The sequence below is a fragment of the Scaptodrosophila lebanonensis genome, unplaced genomic scaffold (assembly GCF_003285725.1).
Source record: "Scaptodrosophila lebanonensis strain 11010-0011.00,11010-0021.00 unplaced genomic scaffold, SlebRS2 tig00000184-arrow-arrow-pilon, whole genome shotgun sequence".
NCBI lineage: Eukaryota > Metazoa > Arthropoda > Insecta > Diptera > Drosophilidae > Scaptodrosophila > Scaptodrosophila lebanonensis.
In genome coordinates, this window is record NW_022060606.1 from 623403 (window position 1) to 645263 (window position 21861).

The 21861-nt window shown below is 39.6% G+C and overlaps 1 protein-coding gene across 1 annotated transcript in view; it reads right to left on the reverse strand.

Moving 5' to 3' along the window:
• Positions 1 to 21861, reverse strand: part of LOC115629974 — a 121996-nt gene that overhangs the window by 49624 nt on the left and 50511 nt on the right. The window contains exon 3 of the mRNA XM_030526595.1: positions 13900 to 14004. Coding sequence (XP_030382455.1) covers positions 13900 to 14004 — 105 coding nt within the window. The remainder of the gene's footprint in view (positions 1 to 13899; positions 14005 to 21861) is intronic.

The following is a 21861-nucleotide window of genomic DNA, read 5'->3' on the forward strand; positions in this document are numbered from 1 at the left end:
GGCGGTGAACCACGCCACGACAGTGACCGACCAAGTAATTTTGGCAACAGCAATTGTCAAGGTGGGTCCTACAAACCAGTCAGGGTCCTACAAATTAGCCAGGCCACTTTTAGACTCTGGTTCGCAGGTCAATTTTATGACGGAGGACTTGGCCAGAGTTCTAAAGCTTAAGAGGGAGCTCAAAGACATTTGTTTATTAGGCATAGGCAAGCGAATGTCTGAAGTACGTCATATCGTTCAAACTTGTATAGCTTTTCGAATTGACAAATTTGAGCTGACGGCAGAATTTGCAATTTTGAAAAACATTTTTCGTACCAGCCTGAGCAACAGGTAGTAGACGTTGACGTGCCTAACGGTTGTGACTTGGCAGATCCGCAATTCCACCGGCCGCAACGCATAGATCTGCTACTTGGAGCAGACTCATTATACTCTGTACATAAAATGTACAAGAGTATATTAGGTTTGCGGGAGCTGAAAATGTAACAGGCAGAAGGAGGCGTGACAGACCCCACAAAGTATATATATTCTTGATCAGCATGACGAGACGAGTCGATCTAGCCCTGTCTGTCTGTCCGTCTGTCCGTATGAACACCTGGATCTCAGGGACTATAAGAGGTAGAGACACCAAACTTTGCACAAAGATGCGTTATATGTGTACTCTGTGAAAGTTTGTTGTATTTTTTTGATTCCCCCCTCCCCCCCACTTCCCCCCTATGGGGGTTTTCCCGATTTTCCATTCGTATAATCGCCTATATCTCGGAGACTATAAGACCTAGGAACACCAAATTTTAGTCCCACATGTCTTATGTAAATACGCAGAAAATTTATATTTTGAAATTTCCCTCCCTCTTCCCTCTCCCAAGCAAACCGCGATTTTCTCTAACTTCCGTAATTCTTAGAATATCGGACTAAAATTTAGGAATTACCCCCAGGTCGTAATTATGTGTCCGTATGCCAAGTTTCATCATGATACACCTATTTAACAAGAAGTTATAGCCATAAATATATTTGCTGCTCCAGCGCTGCTCAATCGCTGCCCGCGGTTGTTGTTGATGCTGTTGCTTTGGTTGACTGTGAATATGCTTACACAGACACGAATAGACGCGCATAAACATACATACACGCACATAGATGCTATTGCTTTGAATATGTGCAATTATACACCCTTTACGTGAGTTCGAATACCAAAAGAGGTAAAATCGATTTAATTCTCTTACTTTTTTTAATTTCTATAATTATTCTAAACATATGTACAGAGTATTTCAAAGTCGGGACACCCGACTTTAGCTTTTTTACTTGTTTTTTGATTTGCTACGAGAAGTGCAAATAAGAAGTACCAGTGACTCGCCGGCTTTGCAATCTATGGCACTTGGCTGGATTGCAGCTGGCCGTTGCCGTTCTGGGGGGTCAACTGAGCTGCCATCAACATCGCTCGTGAGCTTAAATTAAAGCTGTTTATCAAATCCAGAATGTCAGGAATTAGATAGTCCCATCCGTAAATACTGGGAGTTGGGAGAAGCTCCGAATTTGTCCGAACAAAGTTTGTACACCCCAGAACAAGTGCTTTGCGAGAAAGAATTTCTAGAATCGGTTAATCGTTTACCCTCGGGCAGGCTGACTGTATCGTTGCCATTCAAATCCATCCCAAAGGGTCTCGGAAATTCATGTGAGACAGCCTTAAGGTGGTTCTTGGTTGATACACAATCTATGTACATCACCTTTATGAAGGAGTACATTTCGTTGGGCCATATGAGTGCCATTGATAACAGTGTACCGAGGGAGCCGCATTATTTTATCCCGTACCAATGCGTACTAAGACCACAAAGAACATCAACAAAGTTAAGAGTTGTTTTCGACGCATCGAGCAAGACGTCGTCACAATTGTTTTTAAATGACATTCTGATGGTTGGCCTAACCATACAGCCATGTCTATATTCAAGAGTGTGGCGATTTCGGCTTCACCCATTTGCGTTGTCGGCGGACATTGCAAAAATGCACCAGCAGGCCGAAATCATTGGTTTCAAACTCATCTTTCACATTTGAATACACTTGTCCCCAATAGAGTTGCTACCATACAGGAATTGACATCAGACGCCACTTGGCGCCATGTACCGACTGCAGAAAATCCAGCTGACTTAGCTTTGCGTGGTTGTAACACTGCAGAATTGATTGATTCACATTGGTTTGGTGATCCAAAGTTTTTACAATGTGACCAAAAGCTTTGGCCAACTAATTCTCACATTAAGTTGACCAAAAAGCAATAAGTGCTGGAGAAGCGGAAGAATGCGACGGTTCTCATCGCGGCCGATAATGCTTCAAATCCAATTTTGGATTTAATTGAAAGGTCGTCGCCGTATTTGAAAATTCTCCGCATAGTGTCGTACATGTTCCGATTTATAAACTCAAAGCGGTCAGGACACAAATCACTTGTACCAACTTCGGTTGAATTGCACTTCGCCTTTTTGGCCATTGTGCACGTAGTTCAGCATACGACTTTTGCAGCCGAAATAGTCAAATTGGACAAGTCGGTGATCCTGCAACCGTCGTACCAGAAGCCTAATCCATTTCTTAATCCTTATCAGTATGAAAAGCGAACTTTGATTCTGGTACGAGTTGGCGACCGTTTACTCAGAGCGCCGTTGCCCCACAATGCGAAATTCCCATTACTCATGCCAAAAGGATGGCGATTTGGTAATTTATATCTGCGGTACTTGCACCTTACCAATTGCCATGCAGGCCCTCGAGCGCTAAGCAAGCCTGTAACGCAGTGGTATAACTTTCTTCAGAATTGACCTATCATGATGAAACTTGGCATACGGACACATAAGCACTAACTTACTAAAACTGATTTCAAAATTCCAAGAATTACGGAAGTTATATAAAAAAAACACGAATTGCGGGGGAGTAGGGGGCTGTATCAGAAAAAAAAAAATAAACTTGACCTGCCTAGGGCTTAAGGGAACATCGATACCAAGTTTGGTTATTCTAGCTCTTGTACCTTCTGAGATCCTTGCGCTCATACAGACGGACGGACGGACGGACAGACGGACATAGCTAAATCGACTCGGCTTGTCACCCTGATCAAGAATATATATACTTTGTGGGGTCTGCCACGCCTCCTTCTGTGTGTTACATACATTCGCACAAAACTAGTATAGCCTTTCACCCTTTGGGTGCAGGCTATAATCATTAAAATAATATCAAAAATAAATTTCACTCCTTAGCCAAAAAGAAGGGTGTATGTGTGTTCAGTGTGTGTGTGTTATAAAAGGTATAATTTTTAAAATTTTTGTACAAATACCCGTGCGAAGGAGGGGCAGGACGCTAGTAATATTAACAAGTAAAAAAGCTAAAGTCGGGTGTCCCGACTTTGAAATACTCTGTACATATGTTTACAATAATCATAGAAAATAAAAAAAAAAAAAAAGAATAAAAAAAATTGGATCGATTTTACCTCTCTCGGTATTCGAACTCACGTAAAGGGTGTATAATTGCACATTTACATAGCAATTGCGTCTGTGTGAGTGTATGTATGCCTATGCGCATCTATTCGTGTCTGTGTAAGCATTTTCGCAGTCAACCAAACAGCAACATCAACAACAGCCGCGGGCAGCGCTTGAGCAGCGCTGCAGCAGCAAAATTATTTATGGCTATAACTTCTTGTTAAATCGGTTTATCATAATGCAACTTGGCATACGGACACATAATTACTAACTGGGGGTATTTGCAAAAAATTAGTTCGAAATTCCAAGAATTACGGGAATTAGAGAAAATCGCATTTGCGGGGGAGAGGGGGGAGGGAGGGAAATTCCAAAATATACATTTTCTGCGTATTCACACAAGGCATCTTGGACTAAAATTTGGTGTTCTTAGGTCTTATGGTCTTCGAGATATAGGCGATTATACGAATGGAAAATCGGGAAAACCCCCATAGGGGGGAAGTGGGGGGGGGAGGGGAAAATCAAAAAAATAAAACAAACGTATAGAATACACACATAACGCATCTTCGTGCAAAATTTGGTGTCACTATCTCTTATAGTCTCTGAGATCCAGGTGTTCATGCGGACGGACAGACGGACAGACAGACAGACAGGGCTAGATCGACTCGTCTTGTCACGCTGATCAAGAATATATATACTTTGTGGGGTCTGCCACGCCTCCTTCTGCCTGTTACATTTTTCAGCTCCCGCAAACCTAATATACTCTTGTACATTTCATGTACAGAGTATAAAAAGAGGAAATATTTGATTGTTTGTTTTTTTGTTTGAATTGAAAAGGTTCCGAATCTACTGGACTAATTTTATGGATTCTTTCACTGTTGGGATGCTTCACTATCGGCGGTTAACATGGGCTATATTATATTTGCAAAAAAGAATGGAATCCTTACTAAAATGCCAATAATGTAACCAATAATGTAACCACACCATTACGTTAAATAAGTAAAAAAGCTAAAGTCGGGTGTCCCGATTATGTGTAGAATAATTATAAAAATGAAAAAAATTTAAAAAAAAATGTAAATGGTGTATAAGTGCATATTTACTCAGCAATTCCGTCTCTGTGAGTGTATGCATGCGTGTCTATTCGTGTCTGTGTAAACATGTTTCTAGTCAACCAAAGCACCAGCATCAATACCAGCTGCGGGCAGCGCTTCGCCAGGAAATATATTTATGCCTATAACTTCTTTTTAAATCGGTCTATCGTTATGAAACTTGGCATACGGACAAATAATCATAACTTGGACTTTAAATAAAGGCATCTTGGACTTTAAATATGGTGCTCCTAGGTCTTAAAGTCTCCGAGATATAGGCAATTACACGAATGGCGTTACGGAAAAACCCCCACAGGGGGAAGTGCGGGGGAAAATCATAGAAGTAAAACAAACTCGTATAGCGTACACACAAAAGGCATCGTTGTGCAAATTTTGGTGTCTGTATCTCTTATAGTCTCCGAAATCCAGATGTTCATTCGGACGGACGGACGGGCAGACGGAAGGGCGAACAGACAGACAAACAGACATAGATCGTTCGCTGATCAAGAATATATATACTTTGTGTGGTCTGCCACGCCTCCTTCTGCCTGCTACATTTGTCAGCTCGCGCAAACCTAATATACTCCTGTACATTTCATGTACAGAGTATAAAAATCAAAGATATAAATCACTAATTGCCAAAATAATCACCCAAAGAATATGCAGTCAGTAGAGCCCTAACATAGTGTTGCTAGATTGTCACAGCACCAGTGCCACGAAAAAAGTGAAAACCAAATGGGGAAGTCCCCGATCGTCAATGCTCAACCGCGCTGCCAACGTACCGCGACAAAATATGTAGAAACCCACCGGTATTTCTATTGACGGTTTTTTGTAGGTCATAAATACGTAAAATTACTCGTCACAGGTAGCGTGTATATTTCTAAAAATGAATACACATCTTTTTGTTTGGGTTGGCTGAAATGCTTAACGATTAACATGAAATTGTATTATGGTCTTCAGTTGTCTCACTTTGGATTTTAAGCAGAACTTATAAAAATATACTTTTCATTTAAAATAAAATAATCAGCTACAATGTAAACAAGATAGCAATGCTATTGTTTCTTCGCAGGAGGAGTCCGTGTAGGACTGATTGCGAATTGAAGTTAGTGTGTTTGCTAACTTCTTCACCAACTCTTCGTTGTTGCTTGAATGCTGTTGTTGCAGGATTCTTGGTCCTGCACGGCAACAGTTGAATGTGATTGGACACTTGTTTGTTAAAAAACCTGTAGTCTTGGTTGAGAATGAATGGACCAGGCTGTGGATTTCAAATTTGACATGGCTTGATTCAGTACAAGTGGTACTGAAAGCTGTGCACTGTGGTTGTGACACTGAATTTTATTGAGCCCGAGATGGGTATATATAGTGGTAATTTATTTAAAAAATGCGTATGTGTCTACTTATTGAAATATTAAATTCACTGCTGACTGCTCGACCCTTTTAGAACTGCCCTGATTTTGTGCTCTATTGGTGTTCTGCTGGCGCTTGCATTGTTTCTTGGCTGATCTAGTTTTGCCGATATGCATTTTGCCGCTGTTGCTTGCGCTGCATTTGCTGCCCACCTGCCATCGTTTGTGACCGTGTTTTATGCACTGTTTGCAATAATTGGCTGATTGATTTGTGGGCGCCATACTTGGCTGATATATTTAAGCCCGCTTCCGTTTTCGCTTTTTATGACTGCATTGGACTAGACCTCTTCCCCAAATCGCGGGTTTACGTGATTTTGAATTTGTGACTTGGCTGGTGTTTGCTGAGTCGGTACGTCGCTGCTGGCGCTTGTTGCTTCCAGGAGTTAGATCCCTGGGCGACCTTTTGCTTGCTTGCAGATTTGTCATTCTGAGGTTGAGGTGGCACGCTTTTTGGTAAGCTGTCTCATTAGTCAAATTTGTTTTCTTATTTGTTAGTTGTGGTTGCTTTGGGTCGTCACCGATTAAAGGTCATGTGTAATTATGGGATTTTCATTTGGTACTGCAGATTCATTGGTTCTGGCCGATGCTCGGTTCTGGGAGCTGGTGTTGGTTGCAATGGCGCTGGAGGCTGGGGGCTATGGCAAACCCTTGACTTCTGAGTTTTGAGTGCGTGTCGAACGCCCGGCCCGATGGCTATGAAAGCGAGCCCTCCACTGATGCATAGAGCTGCATTGGCTAGTGTTGAGGGCCGCTCTGGAATGATGTTGTCTTCAAGTCTCAATAGTTGCAGCTGCCTATATAGTTCGGTGAACTACTCTGCATTGGATTCTGCTGCGCTTTATGGATGTCCTGGCTTTGAACGTTGGGTATGCTTCCAGAATTTGAGATGCCACCGTGGGATGTGCTGTGAGTGAGTATTAACTGCCCTTTAGTGAAAACGTGGGGGCAACTTCCAGGATGGCTGTGGCGTACAGAAACAGTTTCCTTTTATATGTTTCACATACCGCTGTTAAGTTGGCTGTCTCTCTTATGGCGAACAGCCAAGTATTCCGCGCGTGTAACAGAATCCATGTTGCCGAGTCGGTAATTTCTTCTTGTAGGCATTGGGTCCCACTCTGGTTCAGGAACAAGTTCACATCTCCACATAGGTGCTTCGGAGGAAACGTCATCTGCTGCTTTGGGCAGACTAAGATGTTGTTGTTCAGCCGATAGCAATTCGCAATTTGCTGCTTGCTTGCGTGTTGAGCGAAAATAACCTGTCTCGATGATCGTTGATCACAAGGAAATCGGCTTCGCTTTTCAACTGATTTTCCGAATTTCGGAACGGAATTGGTGTCATCTTGTACGCCATGAATTGCTCCTCATCAACAAGTGGAAGGGTGATGGCGAAGATGGGATATGCATTGGTCCATGTTGTTTCTGTTGACATTAGCTGCTACAGTTCTTGAATGCTGTCCTCATGTGTCGGTAGCGCCGTCCTTAGAGGTAGATTCGCTTTTATTCTTTCCACCTCCTGAAGCCGCTGCCATGGCGACAGCAACAGCGAACTTAGCGAAAAGATTGGAAATGTTCCCAGTAGAATCCGCTTTTCGGCTGTTCAAAAACATAGAAAGTGGTAAGGAGTGTGATTTGCGCTTTGAATTAACGAAATCATAAAAACTGCGGGGGTCATCACGAAAGTTTAATCTGCAACGACTTAGAAAGTCTTTATAGCATTCAGTGTTAACTAAATTAAATTTGGACTTATCGATAGGATATTGAGCAGAGACTGCGCGAGCTGAAAAATGTAACAGACAGAAGAATATATATTCTTGATCAGCATGACAAGACGAGTCGATCTATGTCTGTCTGTCTGTCCTTCTGTCCGTCTGTCTGTCCGTATGAACACCTGGATCTCAGAGACTATAAGAGCTAGAGACACAAAATTGTGGACAAATATGGCTTATGTGTGTGATAACTGTGAAACTTTGTTTTATTTTTTTGATTTTCCCTTCCAGTTCCCCCCTATGGGGGTTTTTCTGATTTTCCATTGGTATACTCGCCTATATCTCGGAGACTATAAGACCTAGGATCACCAAATTTTAGTCTAAGATGCCTTATGTGAATATGCAAAAAATTTGTATTTTGGAATTTCCCTCCACCTCCCTGCGAATCGTGATTTTCTCTAACTCTCATAATTCTTGGAATTTCGAAATACCCCCAGTTAGTGATTATGTGTCTGTATGCCAAATTTAACAAGAAGTTATAGCCAGAAATATATTTACTGCCCAAGAGCTGTCCGCAGCTGTTGCTGGTGCTTTGGTTGACTGGAAACATGCTCACACAGACACGAATAGATGCGCATAGACATTCATACACTCACATAGACGCAATGGCTTTGTATATGTGCAATTATACATCCTTTACGTGAGTTCGAATACCAAGACAGGTAAAATCAATCAAATTTTTTTTTAATTTTCTAAATTTTTCTAACTTTTATAATTATTCTAAACATATGTACAGAGTATTTCAAAGTCGGGAGACCCGACTTTAGCTTTTTTACTTGTTAAGCTTAGCTAAGTACCGTGTACACCAGAGGGGATAATGGCAAGGGCTACGATGCAGCCACGGAACACAAACATCACAAATCCTGTACAGTGTTTGGTAAAATAGGGTTGTAGCATTATTCTAATGTGTGCATAAGTCCAAGACTGACAAATCAATGCTTGACAACATATTATTCATCAAAAAATAGTTGCATTTACTGAAATCGCGTTTCCCCTAAAATTATCATAGGACACGTGTTTAGCTCGAACAGAATTTGAAGTGTCGGATGGTAGGGATCTTTGGGAGTGGAAATAGGGCGATAGTAGGTACATTGAATCTTGAGTTATCATCCACAAATATGAGATGAAACATTTTTGCACGGAAGTTTTTGAAACCGTTAATTCGGGTTAGAGAGAGGCCCAAGATACAATCTATGAAATAATTTTTAATAGAAGGCAACAAGGCATTAGAGTCTGACGAGGAGGGCCACGTAATGGAGAGTAAGTTAAAGTCGCCTTAAACAATAAACTGATCATTATTAAACATAAGTGATGATATATATTTCATTTCCCAAATTTCGCCCGAGAACCAAATCTCCGTGCCATAGAAATCTTTTGGGAGTTTTCAAATCTTGTATGTTTTGCCTAGAGATTTGATTAAAAACACTAACAAGGACATTATTCGAAATAGAAAAATTCTTTGGAATATAAACTGTTGATTTACATTATTATATTTTGTATTTTTATATTTAAGTTGACATTTATGAAGTGGTTGAAATTAAGTTGTTAGTCATTTAAGATAGTAGATGTAAGATTGAATTGTTAGTCATTTAAGTTAATAGAAGTAAAATTGAATTGTTCATTTAAGCATAAGTTTGTAATAGAAGTCAATGTTGTCATATCTTGCGCCACTGTACAAATGAGTGGGTTAATGTAAAACGGTATTAATCCAGCTGTCAACCTAAGCAATCGCGTCTTTATGTTGCCGAAAATAAACATTGTCTCTCTCAGCGGCCGTTTTATTGAAGCGCAACAGCCAACTACTTTTGTCTACTTTTCCGCAGTTCCATTTGTTTGCAGCTATTTCACGTAAATTGATAGCTGCATTTTTTTTAAATTTCGTATATAAAATTTACATAAACATTATAGTTTTTCTGAACAATTCCATCAAATATTTTGCATATCCTATATAAATAATTATTATTATTAAATATTAAATATTATTAAATCTCTAGTTAAAAGACTACCATTCACACACAGCATTCAAAACAACCGAACAATAGATATGCCCCATTGGCCCAAATAGAACAGTAATTCTTCCAAACATCACATTTTGCTGAATTAAGTCTTATTTTGTGAGTCAAACGAAAGTCAAAGATAAAATATTTAATTCACGCTATTCTTGTTTTAAATAAGTACCAATTAACTGTGTATTAATTGAACAATCTTGTGTGCCGCCGAGTGGGAAGATCTATTGTTACAAATGCAGTGCATATCAGGGCTGTGATGTGCATTCCATAGCTTGTCGGAAAATTACTTTATATTTAAGTTAAGGTTTTTATGGGTTAACCGAGTATCGTTTGATTATTTAAGAAAATCCTTAATAATATTTTAAGTTACGTAGCTAATTTACTAATTGCAAACAAGAAACGAAAAATAAATATGAAAATATGGAATTACCAGATTTAGTTTTGTGCGCTGGCAACCCTATCAAGTATGTTAGTTTACTTCATAATCAGTCAGATGTTGCAAAATGAAAACTCTCGACATTCTGTGGCACCGACGGATTTTTTTTTAGAGATTTCAATAACAACTCTAGCCAAAATATCTGGAGATTTCGTGGGCACCCCTGTATGCGTTGCCCAACTATTTTATTGAATGTCTACGCGGAGCTTTCTAGGAAACCCATTTTCGTCTCGTAGCACATGAGCGACGCGCCTGTACAGCCGGCCATTCTGCATTGCGTAGTCAGGGCACTTCTCGGGATGCTCAGACGCTGAAGCCATTTGCCCGTTGTTGGCGCCTCTGACTCGCCGTGACCTTTTCCAGGTACTTTGCGTGGTTGTCGTGGCTCTGCGTCTGCTACTACGTTCATGCGAGCACTTGCGGTATTGTACGTTGAACATGTACTGTCTGTAAACAGAAGCGTTAGCTGAAGTCGGGACGAGCCGAAATAGGAGCCTCCATCAGTTGCTCGAACGCCTGTTGTTGCGCCTGTTTCCATGCCAATTACTTGCCCTTCTTCAGCACTGACCCGACTGTCGTCGCAAAGTTGGGCACGAACCGCCGGTACCATGATGTACTGCCGCAGCTGTTTTAAGTTCGTAAGGGGTTTCAACTCACGTATGGCTGCCACCTTTTCTAGATCCACCTATATACCGTTTTCTGTCACCAGATGATCCAGGTAGCATAGAACCTGCGAATAAACTCACACTAATATTGATTTACCCACAAATTTGCATTCGAAGGAATGTCTTCGCCACCACAACTATGTCCTAATGGTCGCAGAATGGTGGCTGGGACCGAGTGCAAGCCAAATGGCATTACTCGGCATTAGAAAAGGCCCCGTGCGGGCACCATGAAAGGGGTATACCTGCGACTGCCTTGCTCTATAGGGATCTGCCAGTATCCGTATCGAAAGTTGTTGATGTACTTTGCCTGTCGTAGCTGTTCGAGAATATGCAGGATTCTCGGGATGGGATATGCGTCTGGCTCCGAGCGCTCATTCAGCTGGTGGTAGTCGATGCTCATGCGTCACCCCACCCCACCCCCCCTCCCCACCCCCCATTCTTCTTGCGTATCAGTACTATGCGAGCGCTTTTGCCAGCAATTCGTCTACCTCGTGGTCAATCATCCGCTTGCATCGCAGGGTTCCTCGGATAGTAGCGCTGTTTGACGGGCCTGTCGTCTTTAACGCGGATTGTATGTGTTGCCACTGACGACATGTCAACAATGTTATCAAAACATGGAAACTCCTCCTGAAGGAATGTGGCCACTGCCAGCCTTTTCCTCTGTTAGCATGGCTGCTGACGGAGCCCCAGTTCGCTCTGCTGTTAGTAGTGCTGTACACCGTACCCTTCGAACGGTACTACTTCGGCCCAACTCCTCCAGTTCCATCGCCTTCCGTTTGAATTCCGTCACAGCGGCGTTATTGGTGGTGCCGCGGCATCTGCAGGTGATAGGTGCAGGCTGGGCGAACCTTCCTCTGGGTGGTGGATTTCCAGTTGTTCCTTTGCCGGTACAGGACTCACCGGGCGTAGTCACGCCACAGCCATAGACAGACAGAGCGACGGAAGAGTCTAGATCGATTTCTCTTGCCATGCTGATCAAGAATATATATACTTTATGTCTCGTTCGTGTGTGGAGCACGAAATCGGAATATGAAACATGGCACTCGTGCTAACGCAGAGTTTGTGAGTGTGTGTATGCAAAAAGTGCACAAAACATAAAACCCAATAATTCAAGCTCCTAGAAAAATTAAAAAATACAGAAATTTTAAAAAACTACATGTGTAAAGTTTGGCTCAAGAATTAAAAATATAGACAGAATTGACGAGGATATTCCCCTAATCTATATATAAAACAGTTTGTCCTGACTGACTGACTGAGCAAGAAATGTTAATTAATTGAAAATTATATAACATTTTTAAAAGTAATTTTTTCTTTGTTTAGTGCATTTTGCATTAGGGTTTTCATTAATAACTTTATGCAGCAACAACAAATATCAAATAGTTGGGGACATCACATACACACACTCACACACACAACAAGCAACAGTTCAAGTCTATGTGTGCGGTTCTCTACGTACGGCTGAAAAAGGAAAGAGAAACATACATATGTATGTATAGTATGTATGTATGCCTGTGTATGAATATAGCATGTATGTACATTCGTATTAATATATACATTGGGAAATCGAACACAGTTGTTTGATTGTAAAAAAAATAATGTTCTAAAAACAACAACAACTGCAAGTCATTGGCTCGCTCTTCTTCTTTCGTTTTGACCATTTAATGTTAATTGCAAAGGCAAAACGCCAAAAGTTTACAGTTACCGTCGCTAGGCAACGACTGCGTAAGCGATAGTAAAACAGAAACCGAATAACGGAGCTACGCATATTCTGCTTCGCATTGCGAGCAGATGTATGTATGTATATGATTTGTTCTTATTGATAAATAATAAATAAATAATTAGATTTTTTTATTTAAATATTCTGCTTATTGCATTCAAACTTCGATATTTTGATGGTATCGGTGGCTTCAACTATCGAAAGTTTTACTCTAGCAAATTGAGATGAGAATTGTCAGTGCTTTTTGATCGTGGCTCATCGCTGCACGGCATTGACACGAGTGCCGTGTTTCATATTCCGAGTTTGTGCATGACCGTATTGACTCAATATGGCACGAAAAGACTCAAATGTGAATTTAAAATTAGGATATACCCTTATTATTATTCCCCTTTTTTGCACATAGTCTATCTTAAAACGTTGCGTTATCTCTATATATAAAACAGTTTGTCCTGACTAATTGGTGATCAACGCACAGCCCAAACGGTAAAAGATGAAATTCGGACTCAAGTATCCTTTCATAGTATCCATCATAGTGTAGGAGCACACTAAGAAAGGCTTCTGGAAAATTCTAGCTCCAAAGGGGGGAAAACGAGCTTTAAAAAATATTAGTTATAGTGGTCATGTTCGTTTAACGAAATAGTTTGGCAAGAACAAAAATGTAACGGACTACTGAACAATTTTTTGTCAAGAACAGAAAATACCTTAAATGCCTTCCTACTGGTAACTTATAAGGTGAAAACATATGGGTAGGTTATGCACACACAAAATAAATACAATTGGAAACATTATATTGAGCCGGGTTAAGGCAGGCAATACCTGCTAGTATCAAATAAATAAAATAAAATCATATTTCCTGGGGATAAGTGGGGTCTACATTACCAAGTTTGACCTCAGCCTTTGCACTCAGCCTTTCCTTGAATCCAGGTGTTCATCCTGTCATTCGACCGGTGGACGGACAGGCGGACGGACAGGCGGACGGACATTTCTAGATCGATTTCTCTCGATATAATAGCACATTTTTTAAGAAGGTTTTCTTTTCTATTTGACCTTTAATAAGTGACTTATCATCAGTGACAGTTGGACCTTTAATAGTTGACTAAAAAATATCAATTACACTGATTTGTAGTTGTACAAAGAATGATGAACTTCTTTGCTTTTCGTTATAGTCCCGTCTGCAATTTTTGTTTCTTCGGTGACGAATTGACTGCACAGCAAATAAAATATTCCATTAATTAAGAAACATATGCAATATCAATTGATCTTAGAATATCGTTATCATCTCTTTTTTATTTTGTTGATTACAGTCTTATATAAAGAAAATGTATAATGAATGAATGTAAGCATGTAAGCTTTTTGCAAAATATTAATTTACCTTCAATTTCATTGTACGGTCCTTGATCACACTCCATTAGCGAGCTGCCCGATAGCTTAATATCATTAGCTTTTATATGTTGATAATGATTCTGGGACTTGCCATCTATTAAAAAGAAGAGCAATTATAATATTAAAAAATATATATGTTGGTGCATGCTTTAGCCAATAATACAAATTAGGTCAGATATGCGCTAAATATTTGAACGCCACCAAATATTAAAAAGTCAGTCGGATTCGCAAGCCAATTCCCACATTCCATAAATGCTGACCTGACGTTTGCATCGTCTACATGTCGCTGCCATGACGTTCATTGCACTCAATCCACTGCTGCCGTCAGCCGCCTACGCTACCGCCGTGTTCACTGCTGCCGTCCGCAACCGCTGACACAGCAGAACTGACCAACTTCGTTTACATATAAAGAGCGTCATTATCTTTAAGCTAATCAGTTGTAGAAAACTATTACAACCAATAAAGACACAATTAGAAGTTAACCCTGCGTGTAATTTCTCACCACAACTCTGAGTCAACCTGGTGCCGGTGGCATTGGTCATACTGCTATTAGTTTATGTGCTAAATAGCAACGACAAACAAGTGCTTTTCCTAATTTATGTTCCAGCAGCAGCAGCATTCATCTTCAAATTTTGGTGACCCCGACGTGATAATACAAGATCACGACTTTCAATTCACAACGCATTTGGAATGATTGGTCAGCAAAAACGTCCAATTAAGAGTAGCAATAGAAACGTCAACGAGGCTAGGTTAACATAAATATTCTTCGGCTAAACATAGCTCAACGGGGGACCGCATGCAGGAAACTTCATTCTGTGGTAAGATTGGTCAACAATCTACGGAAACATCAACGAAGGAGCACTTCAGTACAGACGGAAATATTTCGTCGACGAACCTCCATTGATATCCTGTGTATACTTCATAGAAAGCGAAACAAAAACACCTGCAACAGGTCTGACCACTGATATATGAGGTTGTAGAAAATGGCTGACCACCGAAATTGGAATCACTACTTCTTAAGCACGCGTCACTTGGCGACGAAATCGAAGTGTTAGTCATGAATTACAAAAGAGATTCCAAGGATAGGAAGACTAAGGCACTCTACGAAGTTAATCAAGCAAAACTAGTCAGTCTTCGAGAGCAGTTCCAATCAGGTAATGTGGCAGTCTCTACTGCACGAATTATTAAAAGATAGACCACGAGAACTTAGAAACCATGTACTTCCTTATTCAATGAATGATTTATCAGCATGATCAATGTGGACGGCGTATGCTGTTGAACAAACATTGAGCGTCGAACCACACCTGAGACGTCAAAACGCCACTAGGAATATGCGCCAGGGCCATGTTAATAACGAGAGAGTGCTGTGTTCAGCGCTTCTTAAGAAACTGATCAACCACAAGTGGTGAGGAAGTCGGCATAGATAAAACAGGCATAGATAAAACGCGGAATCTGATTTTGTTATACGTCTTAACAAGAAAGTTGGATTGCCAAACTCATACCCTGTGTGAACAATCCGTATCGGATACCCGACGACTACAGCCAATCCAGGAGTATCTCTCCTACTGAGACCAACGCTTTCTGGCGTTGGAGGCCATTGAAAGGAAGCGACTGGTTTCAGTTGTTATCGGCCCCAGAATGCCTAAACTGGGCACAGCAACAAAGGTTATGCGTTAACTGTTTGTGTACAAGCTGGCACACTGGCCAGCGCAAGAATCAATGGCATTGGAGGAAAACATAGGCCCGCAAAAACAGTTGTTCTCCCAGAATCAAAGATCAATGATTCTACTACAAGGGTAGAGGATCTTGTGCTACCGCACATTGTTCCTGATAAACCTACGCAATAATTGAAAGCAGCTACTAGAAACTTGCCAACCGACATATCGCTGGCAGACCTATATTTTCACAAACATGGGAAGATTGCCTTCCTTCTGGGTGCTGAGGCTTATTTCGCATTAACACACAGAAACTAACCAAATCGGAACACATGTAACAATACTCTGCCGGCCAGAGAGTGCTGAAATTGAATTTATTGGCACCCCAAAGTGCAAATAGTGAGACACACGGTTGAGATATATTCCAATATATATGCTTTAATTAATCCACATGGCCTTCCATGTGTCCACTCCTGATCGCCTCCAGACTCCGACTAACCTAAAACTAAACTCCTTACAGTCGTACAAAACTATACTTATGAATTTACATAATAAACTAGGCTTACAACTACATCCACGCCTTATGCGCCTACAGTCATATCGCTCGTAAAGACGACCTGCGTGTAGCAGAATCCAGCTAGCGCGTCGTTGCACACAGCTGCCGTTATTACAAAACTATCATCTCGGATGGATTGTAGCTGAAAAGAGTAACATGGCATCCCATCGTGAGCAACTTAACTAATGATACGCATGTACTCATTAAGCGCTTCCGGAAAATCAAAGCCCTAGAACGAATCAAGCCACAGCGCGCACCCACTGAAAAACGATGTAAAGAACACATCGTCCAGAATCGTTCAAAAGTTATCAATGCAAAATTAAAATCACAAATTTCTGAAAACATTTCAGCCCTGTGGGCGCCTTGTGATGTTGTCTTAGAAAAGCGACTGACTCGGAATTCCACTGTACAAACCAACTAGGTGAAGCCCATGGCCGGATACGAGAACTTGGGACACATGGAGAAGGTGCAGCAAAGGAAAACACCAGCATCATTGCGTCGGAAATCGAGTCAGTCACACTACTAAGCTAAGAGCACAAGCACAACACACCTCTTTCATATGTGCTCACTCACTCACGGCTTGCGGATCTCTGTGTAAGCATTTCAAGCACAAAGAGAAAGAGCTTCAAACAGAAAACATTGTTGGAAACATCGCGAGTAGCTTATTTGGTTTTGTGAGGAAATTTAAAAAACCATTTCTAAAGTAAAAACCAACGTAGACTATTTATTAACAGTTATCAACAATTAAAAAATACATATGTTTAGAATAATTATAGAAATTAAAAAAATTTTAAAAAAAATTTGATCGATTTTACCTCTCTTGGTATTCAAACTCACGTAAAGGGTGTATAAGTGCACATTTGCATAGCAATTGCATCTATGTGAGCGTATATGTATATGCACGTCTATTCGTGTCTGTGTGAGCATGTTTGCAGTCCACCAAACAGCAACATCAACAACAGCTGCGGGCAGCGCTTAGGTAGCAAATATATTTATGGCTATAACTTCCTGCTAAATCGGTCTATCATGATGGATGGCATATGGACACATAATCACTAACTGGGGGTATTTGCAAAATTTGACTTCGAAATTCCAAGAATTATGGGAGTTAGGATTTGCGCGGGAGAGGGGGGAAGGAGGGAAATTCCAAAATACACATATTCTGCGTATTCACATAAGGCATCTTGGACTTGTGTCCCTAGGTCTTATAGTCTCCAAGATATTTGTGATTATACGAACGGCGTTTCTAAAAATCCCCCGCAGCGAAGAGCAAGCCCAACAGTAAAATACTCTGTACTCTTCACAAAAACAAATTTAAAAAAAAATGATTATGAACAAATTAAATTCATTGATTAAGTTAAATAACAAGTAGAGAAGCTAAAGTCGGGTATCCCGACTTTGAAATACTCTGTACATATGTGTAGAATAATTATGGATGTCTTTGCGTGTATGTGTGTGTTTGTGTGGCTGTGTGTTTATCTCGTGTGCCTGTGTAACAACAACAACAGCTGCGGGCACTGCTTGGTCACATATACATTTTTTTTATTTTTTATTTATTTATTTACTTCATCGACAAAAAATGCAGTCGATGTAAAAGAAAAAAGAAAAAAATATATATATACAAGTATACATAAAACAAGTCAGAACGCTACAGTCGAGCAAGCCCGACAGTAAAATAGCCTGTACTCTCCACAAAAAAGGACAATTTAAAACAAAAAATAAAAAAATTAAATTATTAAAAAAAATGAATTAATTAATTTAATTAAATTAGTATACATGTTTATGTTCAGTTTAAAAGTTATCAAAGTTGAACCAAAGCAGCAACAACAAGAACAGCTGCGGGCAGCGCATGAGCAGCGATTTTATTTATGGCTATAACTTTCTTCAGAATTGACCTATCGTGATGAAACTTGATTTCCAAATTCCAAGAATTACGGAAGTTATAAGAAAAAACACAATTGCGGGGGAGTGGGGGGGTGTATCAAAATAAACAAGAGAGAACGCTACAGTCGAGCAAGCCCGACAGTAAAATACACTGTACTCTCCACAAAAAGGAAAAATTAAAAAAAAAAAATTTTAAAAAAATGAAAATTTAAAAAAAAAGAATGAATTAATTAATTCATTAAATTAAATTAGAATACATGTTTATGTTCAGTTTTAACAGCATACATTTACATCACGTACCTATGCGTGTTTATATGCGTGTATGTATGCATGAGCAGCGATTTTACTTATGGCTATAACTTTCTTCAGAATTGACCTATCATGATGAAATTTGGCACACGGACACATTAGTACTAACTGGATGTACCTACCAAAATTGATTTTAAAATTCCGAGAATTACGGAAGTTATAGAAAAAATAAACAAACTCGATCTGCCTCAAAACCAATTCTCGGTGCCAAGCTTTTGGGAGGTTTCAAACCTCGTCTGTTTTGCCAGGAGTTTTGATTAAAAACACTAACAAAGACATTTTTCCTCATTAAAAAAAATCATTGGAATATAATTCTTATAGTTTTTCTGAACAATGTGCATCAAAAATATTTTCCATATCCTCTGTCAATATTATTAAATTAGCAAATGGCTAAAAAGAAAATTTCATTTTTCGATTGTGATTTAAACGAAAGTTAGAAATAAAATATATGTACATATATTTGACGCAATTGTTGTTTCAAATAACTGTGTATTAATTAAACAATCTTGGCGAAAATTGTGTGTAGCAGATTGGGCAAGTTAGTGCTTGTTAGCGAAAATGCGAATAGTCATAAACTGACTTTTGAATATACAACAAACAAAATGTAAGTACATTTTGGTAATTTCTAAATTCAATTCCAAATGGTAATTTTTGCAAAACATAGATCGCCACAACAGGACGCAATTTTCGTCCAATTTATGGATGTACACCCCGTAATTGCGAAAAAATCGAAATGATATAAAAAATGTAAAAATCTTCTTAAATATTTGTGTTATATTTGTATACCCTGCACCCGTAGGGTAAAAAGGGTATATTAGGTTTGTGCAAAGTATGTAACATGCAGAAGGAAGCATCTCCGACCCCATAAAGTATATATATATTCTGAATCAGCATGACGAGAGAAATCGGTCTAGACATGTCCGTCCGTCCGTCTGGATGAACGCAAGGATCTCAGAAACTATAAAAGCTAGAATAACCAAAGTTGGTATCCAGATTCTCCTACGTCCGAGAAAGGACGCGTTTATTTTATTTTTTTTAATTTTCCTTCCTTCCCCCGCTACAGAATTTCGTCAATAGCGTCCACATTTCAAAAGCTACTCTAACCGAACTATGCACATAATTTATATATAATTATCTACTTTTGTTTCAAATTTCATCTAAATCGGTTGGTTCTAAGAAACGGTATTAGCGAAACAACTTCACTTCGGTACCACGCCCACAAGCTGCAGCATCAAGTTCGCTCTTCATCTTCCTTTTGCTCCTGCTAGAGGCGCATATACCTCAGTGCCGGAAGTTTACCTGGGTACAGGGTATTTCACTGTCGGGCTTGCTCGACTGTAGCGTTCTCTCTTGTTTCAACAATAATTGGCTAATATTAATGCAAATGACATATTTGTTATAGCCTGTACCCAAAGGGTGAAAGGCTATACTAGTTTTGTGCGAATGTATGTAAAATACAGAAGGAGGCGTGGCAGACCCCACAAAGTATATATATTATTGATCAGGATGACAAGACAAGTCGATATAGCCATGTCCGTCTGTCCGCCCGTCCGTCTGTCCGTCCGTCCGTCTGTCTGTATGAGCGCAAGGATCTCAGGAAGTACAAGAGCTAGAAAAACCAAACTTGGTATCGATGTTCCCCTTAGTCCTTGGCAGATCAAGTTTATTTTTTTATTCTGATACACCCCCCCCCCCCCCCACTCCCCTGCAATTCGTGTTTTTTTTTATAACTTCCGTAATTCTTGGAATTTTGAAATCAGTTTTAGTAGTTACGTCCAGTTAGTGCTTATGTGTCCGTATACCGAATTTCATCATGATAGGTCAATTCTGAAGAAAGTTATAGTCATAAATAAAATCGCTGTTCATGCTCTGCTTGCAGCGCTGCCCGCATCTGTTGTTGTTGCTGCTTTGGTTCAACTTTGTTCTGCATACATACACGCATATAAATTCAAATAGACACGTGATGTAAATATAAAACTGTACATAAACATGTCATCTATGTATGTATTAAATAAATTTATTTAATTTTTTTTAAATAATTTATTTTTTTTTTTAATTTTTTTAAATTTTTTTTTTTTTGTGCTGAGTACAGGCTATTTTACTGTCGGGCTTGCTCAACTGTAGCGTTCTATCTTGTTTTCTTTGTGGGGTGGTACAGGGTATTTAAGAGTTGAGCCTGCTCCACCTCAGCATTCATTTGTTGTTTAGATATTCTGTTTATTGCATTCAAACTTCGATGTATCGATATCGATAGTATCGGTGGATTCAACTATCGAAAGTTGTACTCTAGCAAATTGAGGTGGGCATTGCCAGTGCTTTTTGATCATGGCACATCGCTGCACATCATTGACACGACTGCCGTGTTTCATATTCTGAGTTCGTGCGTGACCGTATTGACTTAATAAGGCACGCTGTGAGCTGAAGAAACCGATTAACACTAAAACGGTAAATCACCACTAAATAAACTTTTATACATTACGCTGGAGAGGGAGGAAAACTCTTAAATACACATTTTCTGCCTATTTATACTTATAAGGGTGGGACCAACATTTTCTGTGATTTATATAACCACGGCGTTACGAACCCCATTACCGTGGGGTAAATCAAAAAAATTAAAACAAACTTACACAGCGTACACACTTAAGAAATCTTTGTGCAAATTCTGATGTATCTAGCTCCTATAGTCTCTCAGCGATCTGCATAGGTCAGTACCGGATTAGCCATGTAGCAAGAGTAGCAAGTGCTACGGGCCCCGCGCTCCGACGCCTGTCTGACCGTAATAAAAAACAAGTAAAAAATCTAAAGTCGGGTGTCCCGACTTTGAAATACTCTGTACATATGTTTACAATAATTATAGAAAATAAAAGAAATTAAGAAAATTTACAAAAAAATTTTGATCGATTTTACCTCTTTTGGTATTCGAACTCACGTAAAGGGTGTATAATTGCACATATACAAAGCAATTGCGTCTATGTGAGTGTATGTATGTTTATGCTCGTATATTCGTGTCTGTGTAAGCATGTTCGTATAACTTCTTGTTAAATAGGTCTATCATGATGAAACTTGACATACGGACACATAATTACTAGCTGGGGGTATTTCCCAAATTTTAGTCCGATATTGTAAGAATTACGGGAGAAAATCGCGATTTGCATGGGAGAGGGGAAAGGGAGGGAAATTTCAAAATACACATTTTCTGGGTATTCACATAAAGCATCTTGGACTAAAATTTGGTGTCCCTAGGTCTATATAGGCGATTATACGAATGGAAAATCGGGAAAAACCCCATAGTGGGGAAGTCGGGGGGAAAATTTATTTTGCGGGTTTACGTAGCTAAGATTGTACTTTTTTAATCGATTTTAATATAATATCGATTATAAGTATTTCGAGAAAACAGGCGAACTATTTACATTTTATTAACTCAGTCACGATCCAATCTACTGTGGTTGGTTGATTTATTATACTCTGTACATAAAATGTATATATATATAAATGTATATATATATAAGAGTATATTAGGTTTGCGGGCGCTGAAAATGTAACAGGC